At 47.1% G+C, this 22,390-nt stretch overlaps 2 protein-coding genes and 1 pseudogene across 4 annotated transcripts in view; 2 read left to right on the forward strand and 1 right to left on the reverse strand.

Annotated features, from left to right (window-relative positions):
* The window catches only part of LOC116762243 (zinc finger protein 445-like), a 32,709-nt gene extending 29,468 nt beyond the window's left edge, over positions 1-3,241 (reverse strand). For 2 of the 3 annotated variants that reach the window (XM_032649017.1, XM_032649018.1), the window contains exon 1: positions 3,146-3,241. The gene's annotated coding sequence lies outside the window, so the exon portion shown is untranslated. The remainder of the gene's footprint in view (positions 1-3,145) is intronic. The other variant, XM_032649020.1, reaches the window with a different exon arrangement.
* A 2,962-nt stretch (positions 3,242-6,203) lies between these two features.
* LOC116762643 lies at positions 6,204-6,581 on the forward strand (annotated as a pseudogene).
* Positions 6,582-12,946: 6,365 nt separating this feature from the next.
* On the forward strand, positions 12,947-16,943 carry LOC116762933. Its single transcript, XM_032650548.1, has 2 exons — positions 12,947-13,165; positions 14,898-16,943. Exon 2 carries the CDS (start codon positions 15,135-15,137, stop codon positions 16,527-16,529), a length of 1,395 nt encoding a protein of 464 aa, XP_032506439.1. The 5' UTR covers positions 12,947-13,165; positions 14,898-15,134; the 3' UTR covers positions 16,530-16,943.
* Positions 16,944-22,390: the final 5,447 nt, after the last annotated feature.

The raw sequence follows: 22,390 nt of genomic DNA on the forward strand, positions 1-22,390 counted from the left end.
AGGACCAATCCCATTTAACATCTTCTTACACAAAAACTTGTACATGATAATATGAATATGGAACAAAGTAACAGCCAGATCCTTAATAGTGATTTTCAGGATGGAGGATGGAGAGGTGAGAGAAAAGGAAAAAAGAGAAAAGTGCATATACAATAAGGACAGTATTTTAGAACAATCTCTAAATACACATTTGACTGTGTCGTTATACAGCTGTGGAGAGATGAAAGAAAGGAACGGCAGCAGCAAAATGTTTATGTGGTTATCTCAGGATGGTGTGACTTCAGCTGATTTATATTTGCTTCTTTATACTGTTCTTTAATGATAGTATTTCAAATACATTTTTATATGATCTGGTAAAAACTACAGAGCTGCATTTGTAAAAAAAAAAAAATACAAGCTTTGGAAAGCTTAAAGAAAACGAAACATATCTTACTTTCAGAACTTTTCAGAGCCTGGTAATATATTAATTGGGAATCTCCAAGAGTATGTGCCAATAGAATGGCACTACAGTATTCCCCATTTTTCAGTACGACACATCTTTAAGAAATACTATGTCAACAGATGTGTCAAAGAAGGATTATTTTTAAATTATATCTAAGTCATTGGTGTTCTATGAATTTCTGAATTTCTGTTTTATTTCTTACATACATTTTAGGTTACATAACTTTTAGGTAATATATTCAGAAATTTCAATGATGTGCCTATTGTTCCCTTTTTCCCCAATTACAGCGTAAACTTCATAAGATTAGGATTTTGAGCTGCCATATTTATTACAATAGGTCCCCATTACCTGACACACAATAGGTAATCAATAAATATTTGCTCGCGCAAGAGGGAGGGGATGTGGGGACACATGTATACATATAGCTGATTCACCCTGTTACACAGCAGAAAGCAACACAACATTGCAAAGCAATATGCAATGTAATTTTGATTTCCTTTTAAAATCCCCATTAAGTAATCTCTTGTTCTCATCTTTTTCCTGCCAGTGAGAGGGTACATAAGGTTTATTTTATACACTAATAATAAACAAACAAGTTTCTAAGACAATTGCCACTAAAGAAAGATTGCTTCTAGTACACATTTAAAATGTTAAAATAACATTTACACCAATTTACCAATTAAGAAATGAACTCAACCTAGTGCCCAAAATTTGGTTTCTCAATACCATTCTACAATAAACGAAACCAGGAATCCTTGCAGAAATGGTTGATTCCAGGGCTGGGGGAGGTGAAAATACAAGATGAATAGCTTGTGGTGCCTGAAAATCAGAGAAAGACACAAAAAAGGAAAGGAGCATGTAAGGGGAAACAGGAGCCAACTTGAAAGCGTTCCCAATGGCCAAAGTTAGAATAATTTAGTGACTGCCCTAGTGGCGCAGTGGATAAGACTCCGCGCTCCCAATGCAGGGGGCTGGGGTTCGATCCCTGGTCAGGGAACTAGATCCCACATGCATGCCACAACTAAGAGTTCACATGCCACAACTAAGGAGCCCACGAGCCGCAACTAAGACCCCACACAACCAAAAACAAAGAGAGTAGTATACCAGTAAGAAGACATATCGATATCATCCTCAATCTAAGCAGAACATCTGACAAAACCAAATCGAGAGGGTCACTCTAAAATCACAAATACAAAATACTTCAAAATCATGAAAAACAAGTAAAACTGAGGAACTGTCACAGACTGAAGGAGACTAGAAGACGTGACAACTAAATAGAATGAGGGATTGTAGACTGGATCCTGGAACAGAAAAAGAACATTAGCGAGACAGTGATGAACTCTGGATAAATCAGCAGTTTAATTAATCGTATTGGACCCCTGCAAATTTCTTAAGTTTGATGACTGTACTGTAGTTATGCAAGACATTACCTTTAGGTAAACCAGGTAAAGATATAAGGGAATTCTGTAATGTTCTGACACCCTCTGTGTGTCTGCAATTATTCAAAATAAAAAGGGTTTGTGTGTGTGTGTGTGTGTGTGTGGTACGCGGGTCTCTCACTGTTGTGGCCTCTCCCATTGCGGAGCACAGGCTCCGGACGCACAGGCTCGGTGGCCATGGCTCATGGGCCCAGCCGCTCCGCGGCATGTGGGATCTTCCCGGACCGGGGCACGAACCCGTGTCCCCTGCATCGGCAGGCGGACTCTCAACCACTGCGCCACACTTTTAAGAAGGTGAACATGCTCTGATTTCTTAGGCCAATGTAAGTGAGAAGACAGTAGAGTGGTTTTAGGTTACAGCTTTACCTTGTGTTTAAAAACTGTATTTTATATAGTACTCTTTCATTCTGAAAACAATCAACCTAATACACATCACTTGTTGAGCATTTACAGCTTCATGTAATGTGTACTACGGAAAACAAAAATTTTTTTTAAATTATACCTGCAAAAATATGTCTCAGTGGTGTCACACTGCTGGCCCCAAATTTAACCACTATATGAACAAATGCATTCCACAAGTTGAAGATGATATAATTTTCAAAAAGCAACAATATGAATGTACATAATGCCACTGAATTATACACTTTTAAATGGCTTAAATGATCAATTTTTATGTATCGTGTGGTAAATGTTATGTGCACTTTATCACAATACTACTAAAAAAAGCTTTTTAAAAGCAACAGTATACAAATACGGAATCATGTTGTACACCTAAAACCACTATGTTGTTCTATGTGGATTACACCTCAATTTTTTAAATTAAAAATAAAATATATGGATTATATATCTTTAAAAACTAGTAAAATAATCCCACTTCTTAAAAATATATATTTGTACATATATGCAAACAAGAGTTTGCATAATCGTGCACAAATTTTAAAAGGTCAGGAAGCCTCCGAACGGAAAACAACGGATTGCGGGTACTTTCACTTTTCTAACGCTCACCCGCGTCATCTAATTCCATGTTATGAATACGCTTTGTTTGCATAATTGGGAGAAGTGATAAAACACAGAAACCATTACTCCAGATTCCCGCCCCGGGCAGCGAAGCGCAGGCAGATACGCCCTCACCGCGGCGGTTGGGCTCCCAGGCCAGACCCCAGCCCGGGCGCAGCCTCCAGGCCGAGCCTCACCGGCCGCCCGCCGTGAACCCCGCGCCCCCACGACAACCCCCGCCGCCCCGCCGCCCTGCCGCCCCACTCACCGACTCCCGCGGCCGCGAGCTCCTAGGTGCCCTGACCACACGACCCAGGCCGCGCCAGTAGCCCCGCGCCCGGCTCTCCGCTGGCCCGTATCGCGCAAGCGCGTCACCGCCCCGGGCCTCTCGGCCTCTCTAGGAAGCTGGGAGGGCCGACGTCTCGGCTTCTCCCGGGACCAAGTGCCCTGCTGGACGACCTCTGAGCCCAACCCAGGAGGTGGTCCGCACACACCCCACCTAACCCACTGGACGCCTGCCTTCTCTTGGTACCTCAGAGCTCCATCCGTCTTACCCTGTTTTCCTACACCCCTCCCCATTTGTGTGCAGGGCTTCCCTCCAGGGCTCCCTCCCCCCAGGGAAGAACGGGATCAAAGCCAGGGGCCAAATCAGGGACCGGCAAGATCTAGATGACCAGGCTGGCCAGGAGGAGCTGTAAAGGGGGACACTCATTACCCTCTGGGGCCCCGTTCAAGGAGGGGAACCAAATCCTAAGGAAGGCTCCGTTCAGGACAGTCCCTTCCCCCATCACCACCACAACCAGGGATACTTGCTCATTCCCAGTCCACAGGCACACAAAATTTTTCCTGACCACAGCTTTCAGCTGTTTTCTCCCGTTAACAAAATTCAACTGAGTAAATTTTAAAGCTCTTTTGGCTTTAATTAGCAATTCATTGTGGTGCTCCAAGGACAAGGGACAAGATAAACTCAAAGGGCCAACATCGAGGGACAGGGAGTTACCTGCCTCTTATCACTCTGTCATGTAGCAACCATTACAATATCCCTGATCCCTCCCAAGTGTCATGCCCTGTCCCCTTCCCAACCCATATAAGGAAAGGTATTTGCCCCGTTCTTCTCCTGCTCTGCCACACTGTTAGTATGCATACCTGCCAATCAGCAGGTGACTCGTAACTTCCTTTGTTCCCTGGATATAAAAAACAGACCAGTAACACTTGCTCCGGGTCGGCTCTCCCTGACTATCAGGAAGCCGGCCTGCTCTTCTGGCAGCGACCCTTCCCTTTAATAAATTCTATCTTCTTTACATTCTGCCTTGTAATCTGGAAATTCTTCCCAACCCGCGTTGGGACCATGACATTCCTGAGTCAGACTGCATCCAATTTAGCAGGTAGAGAGGAGCTCTGAAGAGTATACAAAGCAAGAGGTTTTATAGGCAGAAAGGGAATAGAAATGAAGGACCATTGGGACAATTCTTTATAGTTACCTAGGATATGGGGGTAGGTGCATTCGTAAGTTAAGATTTATGAACGGGTAACTAGTCTCATGGGTGCTGGGAATACGTCAGGGAAGGTTTTCATCATTGTTTGGGGACTAACAGAGCATAGAGGCTTCCTGGACCTAATGATTATTAAACGATATTTATTAAACTAAAAAGCCCTTGATGACAGAGAAGTGATTCACTGCACGGTACAGTCCTGGGTAGGGTCAGTGAAAAACAGTAGAAATTGTAAGGGCCCAAGATGGCATCAGTTATGCTAACAGCCACACACCAGGTCTGGTACAGGGAACGGTTAGCCCCTGGGTGATTTGGTCTAACGTGAGGCCTTGTGTGGCCTCGGATTTTAATGGATATTGAGATAATTTTGGGAAGAGGTTTAGTTACGTCTATCTGAATATTTATAGGTTCTGCACTTTTAATCTCCCAATGTCAGTATTAAAGGTAGCCCACAGATATTAGAGTAACTGATTAAATTAGGGATTTTTGGCTGGAATTCTTCCTCTCTATATCAAGGACAGATTGTAGGGCACATAAAAAGATATCCTTTCCAGGGGTTAGCACTCCATATTTCCATTGCCGGGGGCCTGGGTTCGACCCCTGGTCAGATAACTAAGATCCCGCAAGCTGCGTGGCCAAAAAAAAAAAAAGAGATATCCTTTCAAAGTGCTCAGCTAACAAATGGGACCTAATTAAACTTATAGGTTTTGCACAGCAAAGGAAACCATAAGCAAAAGGAAAACACAACCTAAGGACTGTGAGAAAGTATTTGCAAACGATGCGACCAATAGGGCTTAATTTCCAAAATATACAAACAACTCAAAATTTGGTCAGACCTGTGACTTCCCATCTATTTTCTGCCTTTTAATCAATCCACTTATCTCAGGGGAGAAAATACATTTACCAATAAGGCAGTTAGAGCAGGTTGGGCAGCATCATCTATTGTATGGAAATCAGAATGCCGTAGGAAGAGAGCTTCCAGATGGGCTTTAAAGTCTGCCCTAAATTCATCTTTTTTGTTTGCAGGTGTGAATAATAGAGCAACCACTGCAAGCAGGGAAAACCTTGAGAAGAGCTCTTAAAATATCCACTGCTATTTTGCGAGCTTTTTCTGGTCCACAAGGGGACCATGTTGGAGATCCAGGATCTTGAGCATCATTCTCAGAGTTACACCGTTCTGCCTCCTGCATCCATTATGGGGCTTTCCTACATGTGCACAAGCTGGTGAAGATCTGACAGCCCAGATGAGGACTCAATTCTTCAAAATACTTTTGGGGATGATCCCTGTGTTTAGGAAAAATTCTTTAACTGTGGCCCTTAGTCTGTGACAAAGGACTGAAAGATACTCAAAGGAGATCATTAAAAGTTAAGGGCTTCCCTGGTGGCGCAGGGGTTAAGAATCCGCCTGCCAATGCAGGGAACATGGGCTCAAGCCCTGGTCCGGGAAGGTCCCACATGCCGCAGAGCAACTAAGCCCGTGCGCCGCAACTACTGAGCCTGAGCTCTAGACCCCCGAGAGCCACAACTACTGAGTCTGAGTGCCACAACTACTGAAGCCCACGCACTAAAGCCTGTCTTCCGCGACAAGAGAAGCCACCGCAATAAGAAGCCCGCGCACCACAACGAAGAGTAGCCCCCGCTCAGCGCAACAAGAGAAAGCCTGTGTGCAGCAACGAAGACCCAAAGCAGCCAAATAATTAATTAATTAATTATTTAAAATGTTAAAAGTTAACTTTGGCGACTCTCCACCCCAAGGCATGTGCGGCCAGTGCAGACCTTCGGGAAGGAGGTGCAGGCCTGGTGTAATCTGTCTGGACAGAGTGAAAGAGAACAATGCAGAAGGACTCCAGCCCACTAGTGCCTTTATATTGTATTGGTTTTGGCTACGCAGCACTGGTTGCTTCGGGTGGGATAAGTGGGATCACTGGCTATGCAAAAGCAGGCAGTGTCCCGTCTCTGGCTGCCGGGCTCCTCTTCGGTGGTTTAGCGGGCCCGGGTGCCTATCAGGGGTCTCAGGATCCAAGGAACATTTAGGTTTTCTTCATTAGATCTGGAACCTTGGCTGGCATTATGGGAATGAGATTCTACCACTCTGGAAAATTTATGCCTGCAGGCTTAATTGCGGGTGCCAGTTTGCTCATGGTCGCCAAACTTGGAATTAGTGTGTTGGGTAAACCCCATCAGTGGTAGTCATGGCCCAGATTGGACTCATGAAGAATTTTTAAACTTCCACTATTTTTAGTGTATTAAGATAAATGAGTACAGCATTTTCACATATTCTGACATTTTATTTAAAACAACACTGAACAAAAACAAACAACAACAACAAAAAACAACACTGAACTTTGCAGAGAAAAAAGTCAGTCATTATAATTACAACCCTAAAGAGGTGGATAAAGTATAACACAAGAGCTTCTTCCTGTAGTACCCTCATACAGTTTGATTCTTGTGTGTTGGTGTTATCTGTTCTTTCTGTATCTACAGGTAATATCTCCAGGGATAAAATGTTAGGTATCACCACTGGGGCCCCTGAAACCCCGTGACCTACTCAGAGGAACAGTGTGAAAAAGATCTCTTAATGAGATTTAGGATATCTGTTCTTTTGCTTATCTTAAAGCACAGACCTACTTTGAAATTATGTTAAATGAAATCAATGAAAATAAAGTTTACTATAAACAAAAAATAAAATAAAAGGTAACTAATAGTCTCTTCAGAGTGGAAAGGCGATTCAGATAGAGGATTAGTAGACTGGGAGTACTCAGGTAAAGGAAGATAGATGGGAGTGGTAAGAGTCACGTCAGTCTTACAGCCTTTGGTTTTGGGTAACTCTTGTGTCTTTAACTTTTCATTAGTGCTTTTATTAAAAAAAATTTTTGGCCCTGCAGTATGTGGGATCTTAGTTCCCCGACCAGGGATCAAACCCACGTCCTCTGCATTGGCAGCTTAGAGTCTTAACCACTGGACCGCCAGGGAAGTCCCTTCATTAGCCTTTTGCAATGAATCTTTCAATGAAGCTATTTTGGAATCTTGAAGCCTTTTGGAGGCTCCTGCATATCAGTTAAAATAACAGGTATCCCATTCTGTAGGTTTGATTCGGGAACACTCGATTACAATTGTACTTTTTGAATGAATGGCCTTGTCTAACTGGAATGTTCCCCATAACGGTCATTGTAAATCTAGGTTGTCTTTAGTAAGATTTTAACATTTTTGTATGTATCTATAGCTTCCAGGACCATAGTTCTTAGAAGTTAAATAAGCAGGTGTGCCAGAAGATAGAACACTCAGTTCTTTGGAACTTGAGGACCCTATTTCTTCAGTGAAGCCTTTGGTCTCTTGGAACCAAATTCATCCCTAACAGGAATGTGCCACTGGGTTGGAGATTCTGTGATGTTTTATGTTTTACAGGGCATCTCATTGCACAAAAATTTTCTTGAGGTTGGGAGGTGACCTAGTACTGATCTAACCCATTCCCTAACCAATTTATCCTAGAATGGGGGTCTTAGATTAGATGGTGAGCTCAAACAGCTTTTAGGTGCTCAACCTGAATGCATCTTTTGCAACTTTGCCTTCCAAGATTCCCTTTAACAATAGATCGATCATTCTTTTACCTTATGCGTATATCAGCAGAAACAAATAATAACTGAGGAGGAAATAGACCTGTGGATGTCAGCAGTAACCAAAGAAATGGTATTGTGGACTGACGAGGAGCTAGGGACTGGTGCTCTGTCAGACTGCCCTGTTAACCCTGGACTGGAAAACCAATGAGAGCAGCAAGCTCAGATGCAAAGGGAGCAGAGCTCAGATCCAAGAGGAACTTACCCATGGCCTTCAGAAGCAGCGAGAAAGAGAACAAAAGGGTTCAGCAGGTGCCAAGGCCTGTGTTTCCCATTGTCCTTGAGGATGTTAGTAGACTCCCTTGGATCCCACTGTCATCACCAAAACTGTTAAAGAACAAAATTCAATGAAGTAAATTAATTTTATTGGCCTTGGGACTTCCCTGGTGGCACAGTGGTTAAGAATCTGCCTACCAATGCAAGGGACACGGGTTCGATCCCTGGTCTGGGAAGATCCCACATGCTGTGGAGCAACTGAGCCCGTGCACCACAATTACCGAGCCTGCCCTCTAGAGCCTGCGAGCCACAACTACTGAGCATGTGCACCACAACTACCAAAGCCCGCGCACCTAGAGCCCGTGCTCTGCAACAAGAGAAGCCACCACAGTGAGACACCCGTGCACTGCAACGAAGAGTAGCTCCCACTTGCCGCAACTAGAGAAAGCTCGAGCGTAGCAACGAATACCCAACACAGCCAAAAAAATTTTTAAAAATTAAAAAAATAAATAAAGATCTTATTGGCCTTAATTCAGCAACTCATGAATCAGACAGCACACAATTTAGGAGATAGACATGAGCTCCAAAGAGCTATGCAATGCAAGAGATTTCATAGGCAAAAGGGAGCAGGAAAAAGGAAGTTATACTAGACAAAAAGGATATTGGTCGTTGCAAGGTTACTCTCCTTTACAAGGGAATGGCAGGGCTCTATCAGGCAGATTACCTATCTAGTGCTGATCAGGAAATTCCTGAGGGAATGGGACTGGTTTAAAATTCCATTTCTGGGAGGGCCAAAACTTTAAATTAAGTTTGATTTTGGTCACATGGGGCTTAGCATGAGCTACTCCATTTTGGGCCTGTTGTCTCATCTTTAAAACTCCTCTAGGTGAGTTCTAACAGGGTTCACCTAGTGGGTGAACAATGGTGCTATCTGCCAGTATGCAGAATTCTGGAGGGGTAAGTTTGTGGGTAGAGAGGCTGCTTGAAGAAGGGCTGAAGTCACATCAGGAGACTGCCTAGTCCTTGTAGGAGCAAATGTCTTCTGTCGATAGCATCAGAGAACCTGGAGGGTGTGGAGCCAATGCCGTAAAGACCACCTGCTGCCATTGGAGAACACGTGTAAGCTGCTGTGTCAGGGGGCCAGGTAGCTGTCCTGTTTGCCCTGTGGTACATGCATCCTAGTGCCAGGCCTCAGCATGTTGCCAACTGATGTTTCAGTAGGAGGGGTGCTCGTCCGTGCGCTGAGGCTCTGTTCCAGTCATCTGAACCACCCCAGGTTCTTTGTCAATGCCCCAGCCACCAAGGATGGAAAGAGAGAATGGATCCTGGCACCAGAGAGCTATTGATGCGATGGAAGAGAAACCAACGGCATATGAAAACTGAATAACTGAGGAGAGTTCAAGGGGTGACATGTAAAATTGTAACTGTTAAGGAAATGGGCCATGAGGTGGTACAAAACGCCAAGCCTAACAATATTTGAAATAGTAAAAACAAAGCAACAGGCCCAAAATGGAGTAGCTCATGTTAAGGGCCAAGCCACCAAAACAAAACTTAACTAAAAGCTTTGGGGGTATTTCCTGGTGCTCCAGTGGGTAAGACTCCATGCTCCCAACGCAGGGGGCCCAGGTTCGATCCCTGATCGGGAAACTAAATCCCACATGCATGCCGCAACGAAGAGCCCACATGCTGCAATGAAGAGCCCGCATACTGAAACTAACACCTGCTGCAGACAAAATAAATAAATAAATTTTTAAAAAAAGTTTTGGGGCTTCCCTGGTGGCGCAGTGGTTGAGAATCTGCCTGCTAATGCAGGGGACACGGGTTCGAGCCCTGGTCTGGGAAGATCCCACATGCCGCGGAGCAACTAGGCCCGTGAGCCACAACTACTGAGCCTGCGCATCTGGAGCCTGTGCTCCTCAACAAGAGAGGCCGCGACAGTGAGAGGCCCGCGCACCGCGATGAAGAGTGGCCCCCACTCGCCGCAATTGGAGAAAGCCCTCGCACAGAAACGAAGACCCAACACAGCCAAAAATAAATAAATAAATTTATAAAAAAAAAAAAAAAAGTTTTGGCTCCTCCAGAAGTGGAATTTTAAACCAGCCCCAGTCCATCAGGAATTTCCTGATCAGCACTAGTTAGGTAATCTGCCTGATAGACCCCTGCCATTCCCTTGTAAAGGAAAGTAACCTTATAACCAACCCGCTTTTTTGCCTTGTATAACTTCATTGTTCCTGCTCCCTTCTGCCTATAAAAGTCTTTCATTTCGCAAAGCTCCTCAGGCTCCTTTCTATCTGCTAGGTTGGATGCTGCCTGATTCATGAATTGCTGAATATGGCCAACAAGATCTTTAAAATTTGCTCAGTTGAATTTCATTTTTTAATAGGAAGCTATTACCACCTGTAGGAGCAGGCTACCTGACAGAAGCTGTGGCCTTCAGTTTAGGGACATACTCAACCCATGGTCCAATACAAAGTGAGCTGGGGGAATAAGTACCTGAACCTGACTCTCCCTCTGACCTTCTGCCAGAGCCTGCCACTGGTCCAACCCAACTGGAAGCTGGAGGGCAGTCCAAGAAGGTCAGCTTTCCAAGTCTTAAGGCAGGGTTGAGAAGAACCAAGAGTTAATATAGGGGGGCGGGGGAAGGTGCCACTGGAAAATATCCAAAATACCCAAAAAGGAAAATAAAAATGGAGTCAGTATTGCTAAGAGAGCTCACTCAGATGGAGCCAGGAGGTAATTGAGGAAGTGGGACTTATACACATCTCAGCCAGGATGGAATCTAAACTTTTGACCACTTATTGACTTATAAAGGCAGGCATCCAGAACATCTACACAATGTTCCAGAAACTTAAGATACTTAACAGACCCTTACCCTAAATAAATCATGACAGCCTATCCCTTAAGGGCAAATATTTCCTTTCTGCATTAGAGCCAATCATAATCCTTGCAAGACAACTTTAACAATCTTGTGGCTTTTGCCTTTATAAGCCCCTGATTCTTTCTCTTCTTCAGAACACTCTTTCGGTTTTACCCAAACCTGTGTCTCCCAATTTGCAATTCCCAAGACCCCAAATAAAGCTCTTTGTTCTATGGACACAGAAAAATTAGGATCGCTAAGCCAAAGAGTGCTGCTCACCACCCGATTCTGCAAGGGTTAAGTCATAACCCACTGCAGTTGCTGTCCTGGCAGTTGCACTCCAAAAGGAATTTAAAGAAAAAAACAGGATGAGTCACCTTGTGCTTTGGATACACGTGAACACGCAGGCCCACAGATAGTTAGATGTATATCTCAGGGAAAATTTTAATGGCCCTGGATTTCTGAAACTTCCCATACATAGAAAAGCACTAAAACTATTAACTTGAGATGTCTGTTCTTTATGATTTGCAGTATCTTTTTCTTTTGATGCATGCATTTGAAATTCTGTACCAAGATGTATATGCTTGACTACACTTATTTCCTAGCCATATATAACCTGGCTTCTCCCCTACCTCTTAAGAGCAGTTCATCAGACCTGAGTGGCTCTCTCCTAGGCTTTAGTCCTCAGCAAGACCCCAGATAAAACTCAAACTAACTAACTCAAACACTAACTTTGTGTCTTTCTGTAAGTCAACAGTTCTTTGCAGCCTTGGTACTAATTATTGTTCGACAAATAATGTTCCAGATAACTTGTCTCCGTAGGGGTGGGGCTGAAGCGGGTGGTGGGGTAGGAAATGAAAATTCATAACCACTCAAAGGAAAGAGTTGTTTGTTTTGTCTGTTTGAGAACAAAATGTTCCCATCACAGAGGAGCTCGAGCAGGTTCTGTGTTTGGGGTGTGCTTATGGCACGGGACAGCAGCTAACATGGACAGCACCCAGACTGGTGTGGTCAAACAGATCCAGCAGATCGGCCCCTCCAGCGTTTGCACCGCTGCAGAAGCAGTCTCTCTGCTCTGTTTGCTCTGCTCAGAGAGCAGCTCTGTTTTGAAGTCCTGCCCAGCGCCCTGAGGCTCAGCCCACCTCGGCCACTACCTGATTTCCCTGAGAGCCACAACACAGAGCCTGTAGCAAGGAGATCTCTTCCGGCCTCCGGCTGGGGGCCTGTTCTTGGAGCTCTGTTTCCTGAGTGCTTTACCTCCTTCCACACTGGGCCAGTTTGCTTGGCAGGAGCCCTGGGCAGAGCTTCTCCAACTTTAATGTGCATAGGAATGCAAATCACTTGAGGTTAAACAGGCTTAGCTGGTTAAACTGCAGATTCTAATTTGGGAGGCGAGGGAGGGGGCAAAGACTACGTCTGACAAACTCACAGGTGTGAGCGTGTTGTGTTCCTGGACCAGGCTTTGAGTAGCCAAGAACTGTGGATGTAAATCACCGGCTCTTAATTCTGGGGCACAGTATAATCCCCTGGGGAGCCCTTAAAGCGTTTATATGGCACGTCAGTGCAAGGTCAGCTGGCCCGAGGCAGGGGAACACAATCAGATTCACAGGTTGCATCAGACCGAAATTCTCCGGACCCCCCAGTTCCAGAAACTGACCTGGACACATTCCGGACCACCCAGTTCCAGGAACTGACCTGGGGGCTTTGCAACCGGCCCAGCCTTCCCGCCTTTCGAGGGGCGGGACTAACGGTCCCCCAGGATACCCGAAAAGACCACCAAATAAGGAATACCCTGCGCCCTCCCAGATTCACCACACCCCTTTCCCTTCTTGCCCTATAAAATCTTGCCCAACCCTCGCCCGGGTGCGACTTCTCTGGCCCCCTTTCTCTGGGACCAGTGAACCTCACCCGGGAGCGCTCCCTAATAAAGCTCACTTGAAGCTTTCCTCTGTTTCGCGGTGCCGTTTGTTAAGATCCGACCTTACATTTGGTGCCGAAACCCGGGAGGGGTACCAAGCCCCGCGGGTTACCGCGCGGGCCGCTGCTCCCCTTCCCCAGGAGGCAACCAGGGAACCTCTACTCATCCACCCGATCCGGCAGAAAACGGGGTAAGTCCCCTCCCTTGTTCCCTCCGACCCCCAGAGTCCCTGCCCACCGGACTCCCTGTCCTTAATCGTGGCCGCGTCAGGGATTCCTCCGTTCTCTCTCCGGGCCTCGGGCAACTGTGGAGACGTCCCAGTTGCCTGACCGCTCTCTGACCCGTCGGGCCTCGCGTGATTGTGGAGACGTCCCAATCGCCTGACGGCCCTCCGACCTGCCGTGAATTGGAGACGGAAACCAGGGACGCCTCTCTCCCTCTCCATTCACCCAGGGACAGACTGGGGGTCATGGGAACCTCACAATCGAAACCAGATCCTAAGACGCCCCTGGGGTGTCTCCTAGCCAATTTTACAGCCCTCGCTATTTTCCTGAAGGGACTTTCGATTTTAACATCCTCCGTGATCTAGATAATTACTGCCGCAGGACGGGCAAAAGGTCTGAGGTCCCCTATGACCAGTTTTTTTGGTATTTGCGCTCCCGCCCCGCCCTTTGCGTCAATTGTTCTACCTCTCAAATCCTCCTTGCCAAACAAACATCTCCTCCATCCAAAACCTCAATCCCCTTGGATTCCTCCCCGTTAACCTATCCTCCCGAATCTCTTACCACTCCCCCCTTCAGAACTCCTCTCCAACCTCCACCCTACCCTGAAGCGTTCCCTCCTCCTCCCGAACCCGCTCCGGCCCCTCCAACCGCTCCCCCGCCTCCCTCCACGGTTTCTCCTCCCACGCCCCTTGCTTCGCCAATTAGTGCACATACACGTTCTCACGTCTCCCAAGATTCAAATCTCCTCTGCCCTCTGAAGGAGGTAGCAGGAGCGGAAGGACTGGTCAGAGTCCATGTCCCTTTCTCTCTCCAGGACCTCTCTCAAATAGAAAAACGATTAGGCTCCTTCTCTGCCGACTCCTCCCACTACATCAAAGAATTTCGCTATCTCTCTCAAGCTTATGATCTAACCTGGCACGATATCTTTGTTATCCTATCTTCTACTCTGACCCCTGACGAGCGGGAAAGAATTCAAACTGCTGCCCGAAACCATGCAGATCAGGTTCACCTTACCGACAACTCCATGCCTGTCGGAGTGACTGCCGTACCTGGCACCGATCCAGGCTGGACTTACCAGGATGGCCAAGATGGCCGTCGTAAACGCGACCTCATGATCCAATGCCTCCTGGCTGGCACGCAGGCTGCCGCTCATAAGGTGGTCAATTTTGAAAAACTAAAAGAGATAACCCAAGAACCTAACGAAAATCCAGCTATCTTTCTCAATCGCCTTTCAGAGGCCTTAACTCTCTACACCCGGCTGGATCCCGACACCCCGGCAGGGGCAGCGGTCCTAGCCACCCATTTTATCACCCAATCAGCCCCGGACATCCGAAAGAAATTAAGACGGGCAGAAGACGGCCCTCAAAACCCCTATTCGAAATCTGATAAAAATGGCCTTTAAAGTCTATAATGGTCGTGAGGATTTGGCAGAATCCAGCCGACAGGCTCGGATGCACCAGAAGGTGGCCTTCCAAACCCAAGCTCTTGCAGCCGCCCTAAAGCCGGCCATCTCCCATGGATCACAGCATCCACGGGGTCCGCAAAAGGCAACCCCGCCGGGGGCCTGCTTCAAATGCGTAAAAGAAGGCCACTGGGCTCGCCAACGTCCCAATCCCCAACCTCCTTCTAAGCCCTGTCCCAGCTGCGGGCTAACGGGCCACTGGAAGAGTGACTGCCCTACGACTGGCCCTCCCTCAGCGTCTCCACGCGGGGGGCAGGCCGACCCAACGGCATTACCACTCGAACTGCTGGGATTGGCTGACGACTGACGTCGCCCGGGCTCGAAGACCCCCATCACCCTCGCCGAGCCCAGGGTAACACTACAGGTAACGGGTAAGTCCATCTCATTTCTGGTGGACACGGGGGCTACATATTCGGTCCTGCCTACTTATTCTGGGCCAGTTTCTCCTTCCCAGATCTCGGTCATGGGTATTGATGGCAAACCATCCTTCCCACTCCAAGACCGGTCCACTCCCATGTCATACCGAAGGACTCCCTTTTACTCATTCTTTCTTAGTCATACCATCCTGCCCAGTTCCCTTGCTAGGCCGAGATGTCTTTTTCCACTTAGGGGCCTCCCTCCAGCTGGTTAGACTTGACCCTAAGGTCCCCTCCTCCCAACTCCTGCTTCCTCTTCTCGGCCTGTCTCTACAACCCTCCCCCTCCTATCCCCCTCTTCCAATCACACAGAACCCAATCAATCCCCAAGTCTGGGATGCTTCTAAGCCCATAATAGCAACACACCATTCCCCAGTCCTCATCCGCCTAAAGGACCCCTCCAAATTTCCATCAAGGCCCCAATTTCCCATCTCTGAGACTCACCTTAGGGGCCTACAACCTATTATCACCAGACTCCTAAACCAGGGACTCCTCATCCCCACGGACTCTCCCTGCAACACTCCCATCCTGCCTGTCCGCAAAGCCTCTGGGGATTATCGCCTGGTCCAGGACCTCCGACTAATCAATGAGGCCATAATTCCTCTCCACCCAGTAGTCTGGATCCCTAACTTTGCTCCCCTCGGTAAACCCTTATATCTAGTCGCTAAAGAAACCCCTCAAGGACCCCTCACCTCTCCCTCCACCGTTCGACAGGCCTTTCTCACCCTCCGTAAGGCTCTGATATCTTCTCCTCCCCTTTCTCTGCCCAACCCAAACCGACCTTTTCACCTTTTTGTGGATGAACGGGCCGGAATAGCCACTGGACTCCTTGCCCAGCTTGTAGGGCCTTCCTACCGCCCCGTGGCTTACCTCTCCAAACAGCTAGACCCAACCATTCGGGGATGGCAACCATGCCTTCGGGCCCTAGCAGCGGCAGCCGGACTGACCAAACAAACACTCAAGCTGACTCTGGCCCACCCACTAACGGTGTTTTCCTCCCACCGGCTGGTCGACCTCCTAGGCCACAAGTCTCTCTCCCTCCTGGGCCCCTCCCGCATCCAGGAGTTCCACCTGCTGTTCATTGAAAACCCTGCTATCTCCCTCGACCTCTCCCCCCGCCTAAACCCGGCCTCCCTCTTGCCTAGCTCCGATACCGAGACCTCCCCTTCCCACTCCTGCCCCCAAGTCGTAGAGGCCCTCAGCCTGCCGAGAGAGGGACTCTTTGACACCCCTCTTTCAAACCCGGACCGCACCCTCTTCGTAGCATGCTTGCTCCCTGTTTTCTTAGGTTCCTTTGCAGGCGCATGGAGGAAGTCTCTCGGGTGGCCACAAACCAAATGCTCCTCGGTCCTTACACCTTGCTTCCTACAGAACCCCCCACTGGTCTCCCCTAAGCCTCGGACCTCTGGTCGCCCGACTCCCCTTTCGACGCCCCCATTCAGCATGAAGTAGCCAGAGATCAGAACGCCGCCCCATTACACCAAAGATGTCGGGATGTAAGGCCAACTGGCCCGAGGCAGGGGAACACAGATTCACAGGTTGCATCAGACCGAAATTCTCCGGACCCCCCAGTTCCAGAAACTGACCTGGACACATTCCGGACCACCCAGTTCCAGGAACTGACCGGGGACTTTGAACCCGGCCCAGCCTTTCCACCTTTCGAGGGGCGGGACTAACGGTCCCCGAGGATACCTGAAAAGACCACCAAATAAGGAATACCCTGCGCCCTCCCAGATTCACCACACCCCTTTCCCTCCTTCCCCTATAAAATCTTGCCCAACCCTCGCCCGGGTGCGACTTCTCTGGCCCATTTCTCTCGGACCAGTGAACCTCACCCGGGAGCGCTCCCTAATAAAGCTCACTTGAAGCTTTCCTCTGTTTCGCGGTGCCGTTTGTTAAGATCCGACCTTACAATCAGCTAAGCACAAAGCTTTGTGGTTGGGGCCCAAGGGTTCCTACTTCTTTAACTCCCCAGGTGATCCCAACATGTAGCCAAAGTTGACAACCCGGGAGTGCAGGATCCTTCCTTTTACCCTGATTCCCTGCAGTGTGCAAAAGCCACAGACTGAAGGGTTTTGTTCATTTGCGTGTTTTCAAATTTAAAATGCATCAGCTTTCTGACTTTGAAAAAGAAGGGGGAAAGGTTCCCCCTTAATTTTTACCTTCTATTTTGTTTTTTTATTTTTGGCTGCACCACGAGACTTGTGGGGTTCTTAATTCCCTGACCAGGGATGGAACCCAGGCTCGCAACAGTGGAAGCTTGGAGTCCTAACCACTGGACTGCCAGGGAATTTCCTTTACCTCCTATTTTGAAATGTGAAGAGATAAGTTTGGGTATGGTGAGTGAGGATGGGGGTCTGGACTGTGGCCGAAGAAAGATCAGAATGTACAACTGAGAATCAGCTGTAGCCAAGTGACAGAAAGAAAAATGTCCTGGTGGGATTTTGACTCCTGGTCACAAACCCTGAGGCCCTCTTTGTGGGGAAAAAACAGGAAATCAAACAATGTGTTCTCTTTTACAAAGTGATGTTTGTAAGTGAATTTTTTAACTACACTCTAACTTGTATCAAAGAAATACTGATACTTTAAGTAGTACTAGAAAGGATTTAAAATGGAATTCAGCCCCTTTTCCCTTACCAGGAATTCACACACATACTTCCCCCATCCCTTACCCCCCTAAGTCCTCCCCTATCTTCCTCCAGAAAGATTATGGTATGCCTCTGGATGCAGGGGTAGAGACAGCATCAGGAAGGCTCTCGTGGGGAGTTGAAACTCTATTGGTAATGGGTAAGGGATCTGTCTATCTTTGTGTCAGGCCATAGACATGGGGAAGAAAGACTATGGAATCCATTTTTGTTTATTGCTGTATTCCAAGTGTTGGATGGCAGGGGTATGTAATGATAACCACCGCAGGGTGAAGTGATGGGGCTAGCAACTCCAGCTGTAAAAGAATTTACCGAGTCAGAAGCAAGGGTAAAAAAAAAGAAGCAAGGGTAGAAAGCGAGATTTACTGAGTACACTGCAAGGGAGCAGCGGGTGAGACCAAGAGGAGATCTGCCCCTGGGGGAGAGAAACTGGACTTTTTTTATGGTCCCTTCTGTCACCCTCGGATTAATGTTCCACCCATGTGGTGGTTAGGGCTGGGTGTGTCGTTACTCACTCTTCCAGGACCGCCAACTGCTTGTGACTGCTGGTAATTTTCCACTGGGGGAGGGTGCAATTCTCTTATCTTGAAATGACCTCCCCAGCCTGAGATGGCTGTTCTACTGTTAAGCTCCACAATAACCTCTGAACTGAGAAGGAAGTTTGAGACCAAAGAAATGATGCAGGCAACTCCATAAAGTGCAGTTATGAAGTATGTTGTAGGTAATTTGCGTACAGGAAGGATCAGGCAGATGACCATCCAGAGGCATTAGCAGCTGTACTCAGCGCCGCTGAAAGAGGTACAGGGGGATTCAAAGTATTACCAAATTGGTTGACTGGACCCGCGACCTTTTGTCTCAGCCAGGGAGGTTCTCTTCCCGATTAGATTCACACAGCCAGTTATGAAACCGATGCTGTGACCGGAACAGCACAAGCTTTATTCAATGGCCAAAGAATGGAGAACCCGAAACCTAGTTCACAAATCAACTTCTCAACCCAGTTCCGGCAGAAACGCCAAATACATAGGAGGGTGGACGTTAAAGGTAGGGAATTGGAAAGAGTGGGAGGAATATTTACGACCTATCTAAGAACAGGGGTGTGGTTTGGATGCGGAACTGATGCAACACGCCTTTTCAGTCCTTGAATGGGTTTTTCCGGTTGTTGTCATGGCAATTGTCAACTGTCATGGTGCTGGCGGGTGTGTCTTTTAACATCCTAATGTATTACAATGAGTGTATAATGAGGCTCAAGATCTACTGGAAGTCAAATCTTCCACCATCTTGGGCCTAGGTGGTTCTAAGAAGTCCGTGTTTTTTTTCTCTCTGCGGCTTCCTTCTGAAACTGAGATAATTGGTTTCTATTCAAGGAAGGGTCAGGAGTATGATTCTGGGTCAAAAGTCTTGGTAAAACATTGAGTCAAAGCCAAAGATAGAATCTGACCACTAATGAAGAAGCACATTCATATCAACCGGAACCGGAGGTTTCTCCTCCCCCTGGGGGACTCATGACCATTATTCCTCAGGGACCATTAACCATCTGTATCAGCAAAAGGCATTATTCCAGTTCTAGGATCAGAGGAAGGCAAAGGTAAGAATTGATAGAGAGGGACTTCCACTAGGAGTCATGACAATTTCTATGTCCCTTTAACATCACCAACAGTTGGTACTGTTAAAAGATAAATTGAGACATTAAAAATTTTAAGAGTTTATTTGAGCAAACATCAATCCAAATCAGCACCAACCTGGAAGTAGTTAGGACCACTCCACCAACAGGAGCTAGATGCAAGGTTTTTATAGAGAGGACAAGGAAGAAAAGCAAGGAAATTGCTTGATTGGCTATAGCTGAAGTGGTTGCATTTATTTGGGAAAACCCAGTGACTTGTTTGTGATTGGTTGTTTTTCTTAACCTTGAGGCTCTTAGACTCCCAAAATTTCAAATCTGTTTTTCTTGGCTAATGCCATAAAAAATGGGAAACTTATTTATGGGCTGGCCTGCAGAGATTCCTTATAATTCTACATTCTAGAACAGAATGTTCCTCTATTTTACTCTCGTAATAAAATCTTTTCTATGCTGTTTAGGGCAACTTTGCCCTACTCTCTAAACATCTCCATTATCATCACCCCAAACTTTCGTTAACATGATGCCAAAACTTCAGAGGACTTATTTACTTAAATATTTTTTTAATTTTCTGTATGCTATGATGTTTGACATCCCCCCCAAAAAAACATTCTGGCTGGGGAGACTGCCCTTCCTAGGGCTAGCCAATTCTTAGAGATAGCAAATGTCCCAGCCAGAGGCATGTCTTTGATATGCAAACTAACCAGTCCTGAGCCTCACCACCTCTACTGGCCCATGCACCCCAGGAGACAATATTCGTCTGCCTTTATCATCCCAGGGCCATGTGCTAGGCAACTAGGAACCACCCCTTCAGCCCCAAACCCATCAAATACGGCCTTGCCTTTCCCTTGAAAATCCCTGTAAAGACCATGACCTAAACCTTCCCCTCACTCCTGACCCCTGACTCTTCACCACCCTGGTGGCTTACCCATGTGGTCCAGCGTGGAGTGCCATGCCTCCTGTCTCTAGGATCAGTGAGTATAATAAAGTTTGGGTCTTTTTTTCTCCTGTGCCTCTCCTCTGTCTCCTCTTCTGGCTGCATCTGACTGACCAACTCATTAAAAAAAAAGTGCAAACACAAACTATACCATCAGCTGGAACATCTTTGAACCATGGGCTGCACTTCACTAAGGGAGTGGCGAGAGCCTGCAGCCTGTTCAGCCTTTTCTGGAAAGACAGCTACTTCATGGAGTTGGCTGACCCCCTGGAATCCCACTCAGGCTTGATCTTGGATGTAATACTTCCTTTTAATGATAGCACTTTGCTGAGCCTGTCCTATTTTATTAGTAGCATAAGTGAGTACTCACTTGAGGATGGACAGCTCAGGTCTTAAGGTCACATACAGGGCTTTGGTGGTCAGGAGCTCTGTTTCCATTAGGGCCAAAAGCCAGCTAGGAGTTGCCATTTGAAGGGGGTGTACCTGACAGCTATCTTCAGTATTCACCAGTCCAAAACCCAAGGGGCCTATGTACCCAAGTAGCAGTCTCTTGTTGCCATAGGCTCCAATCCTCACAAGTAAATCGCCAAGATGTGGGGCTCCAGAGGGCTGGCAAGCACCATCGGTCCCAGTGGCGGGGTCCATGCCAATGCATCTTGCACAGCCTCTAGAGTCTGCTGCTGTTGGGGACCCCATCCAAGGATGTGTGTCTTGTGAGTAACCATGACATAAGGGACCAGAAGAATGCCCAGATGTGATACATGTTGCCTCTGATAGCCAAGAAGGCCTACCAGTTATGGAGGCTCTTTCTTGTTTGTGGGGGCTGCCAAGGACAGCAGTTTTCGGCTGACTTTATCAGGAATACTCCTCTGATTACTGGCCCAGGTGGCTCCCAGAAACTGCACTTTAGAGCAGGTCCCTGCATCTCATCAGTGTTGTCGGCCCTTCCTGCATGTCATAAGATCTACAACCTTATGTACAGACTGGTCAAGTTGTTTCTTGGTCAGGCCAGCAATGAGGACGTCAACACAGTGGATGAAAAGTAGTTCTGGGGATAACTGGGCTTGCTGCAGATCTAGGCCTACCACTGGCAGTGTACAGCAGGGGAACTGAGGTATTGCTATGGACTAAATTGTGTCCCTGCTAAATTAACATGTTGAAGCCCTAACCTCCAATTTGACTGCATCTGAAGTCCTAAAACGAGAAATGAAGACAGATTGCAAAAGTGTGCTTATTCTTCAAGACAAAGGAAGAATAACCCTGAAGGTGATTCAGAGATGATCAGGGTTTACCACCTCGGTTTCAAACAGACCAGACAGCTTCCACAGAAGCCATGGGGGCAGAACCACCCAGAGCCTTGGGATAGACTCCCCTGGAGCTCTGACTCCATCTGAGCTCTGGATGCTCCCCAGAGCATCCAGAAGGTGGGACCATCACCCCAGTGGTCCTGGAGGGCAGAGGACCAACCAAAAAGTTATTCTTGAGCCTTAAGATCTCATGTAACTTGCTTTGCTAAGTTTTGGACTTGCTCAGGCCCTAGCACACTTTCTTCCTTCTGATTTCTCCTTTTTGGAATTGGAATGTGTGAGATTACAATGATCTCTGCCCCCAGTTCCTGGCACAGAGCCCCCGAAACCCTTGTAATTTTCTAAGTCATAAGAACTCTAGGAGCATCTTTTGTTCTAATATTCGGTCTTTGACCCTGGTTCTTGACACAGGACTCCTGAAACCTTTGTAATTTCCTAAGTGATAGGAGTATCTTTTATTCTAATAAAGCAACTCTGGGTGAGCTCCTGGATTAGAGCTGGTCACCAGAAAGACCACGCCATGATTCAGAGCTCGGAATTTTCAGCCCCCTTCCCCCAGTCCCGTTCTCCTGATAAGAGAGAAGGGCTGGGAATGGACTTAATGCTTGACCATGCCTACACGATGAAGCCTCCATAATAATCCCAATAGAACCAGGTTCAGAGAGCTCCCCAGTGGGTGACACATCCTGACTCCACAGGGACAGAAGCTCTTGCGCTCAAGACCTTCCCAGACCTTCCCCTATGTATCTCTTCATCTGGCTATTCATATGTATCCTTTATCATATTCCTTTATAATAAACCGGTAAATG

The sequence above is a fragment of the Phocoena sinus genome, chromosome 11 (genome assembly GCF_008692025.1).
Source record: "Phocoena sinus isolate mPhoSin1 chromosome 11, mPhoSin1.pri, whole genome shotgun sequence".
NCBI classification, from domain to species: domain Eukaryota; kingdom Metazoa; phylum Chordata; class Mammalia; order Artiodactyla; family Phocoenidae; genus Phocoena; species Phocoena sinus.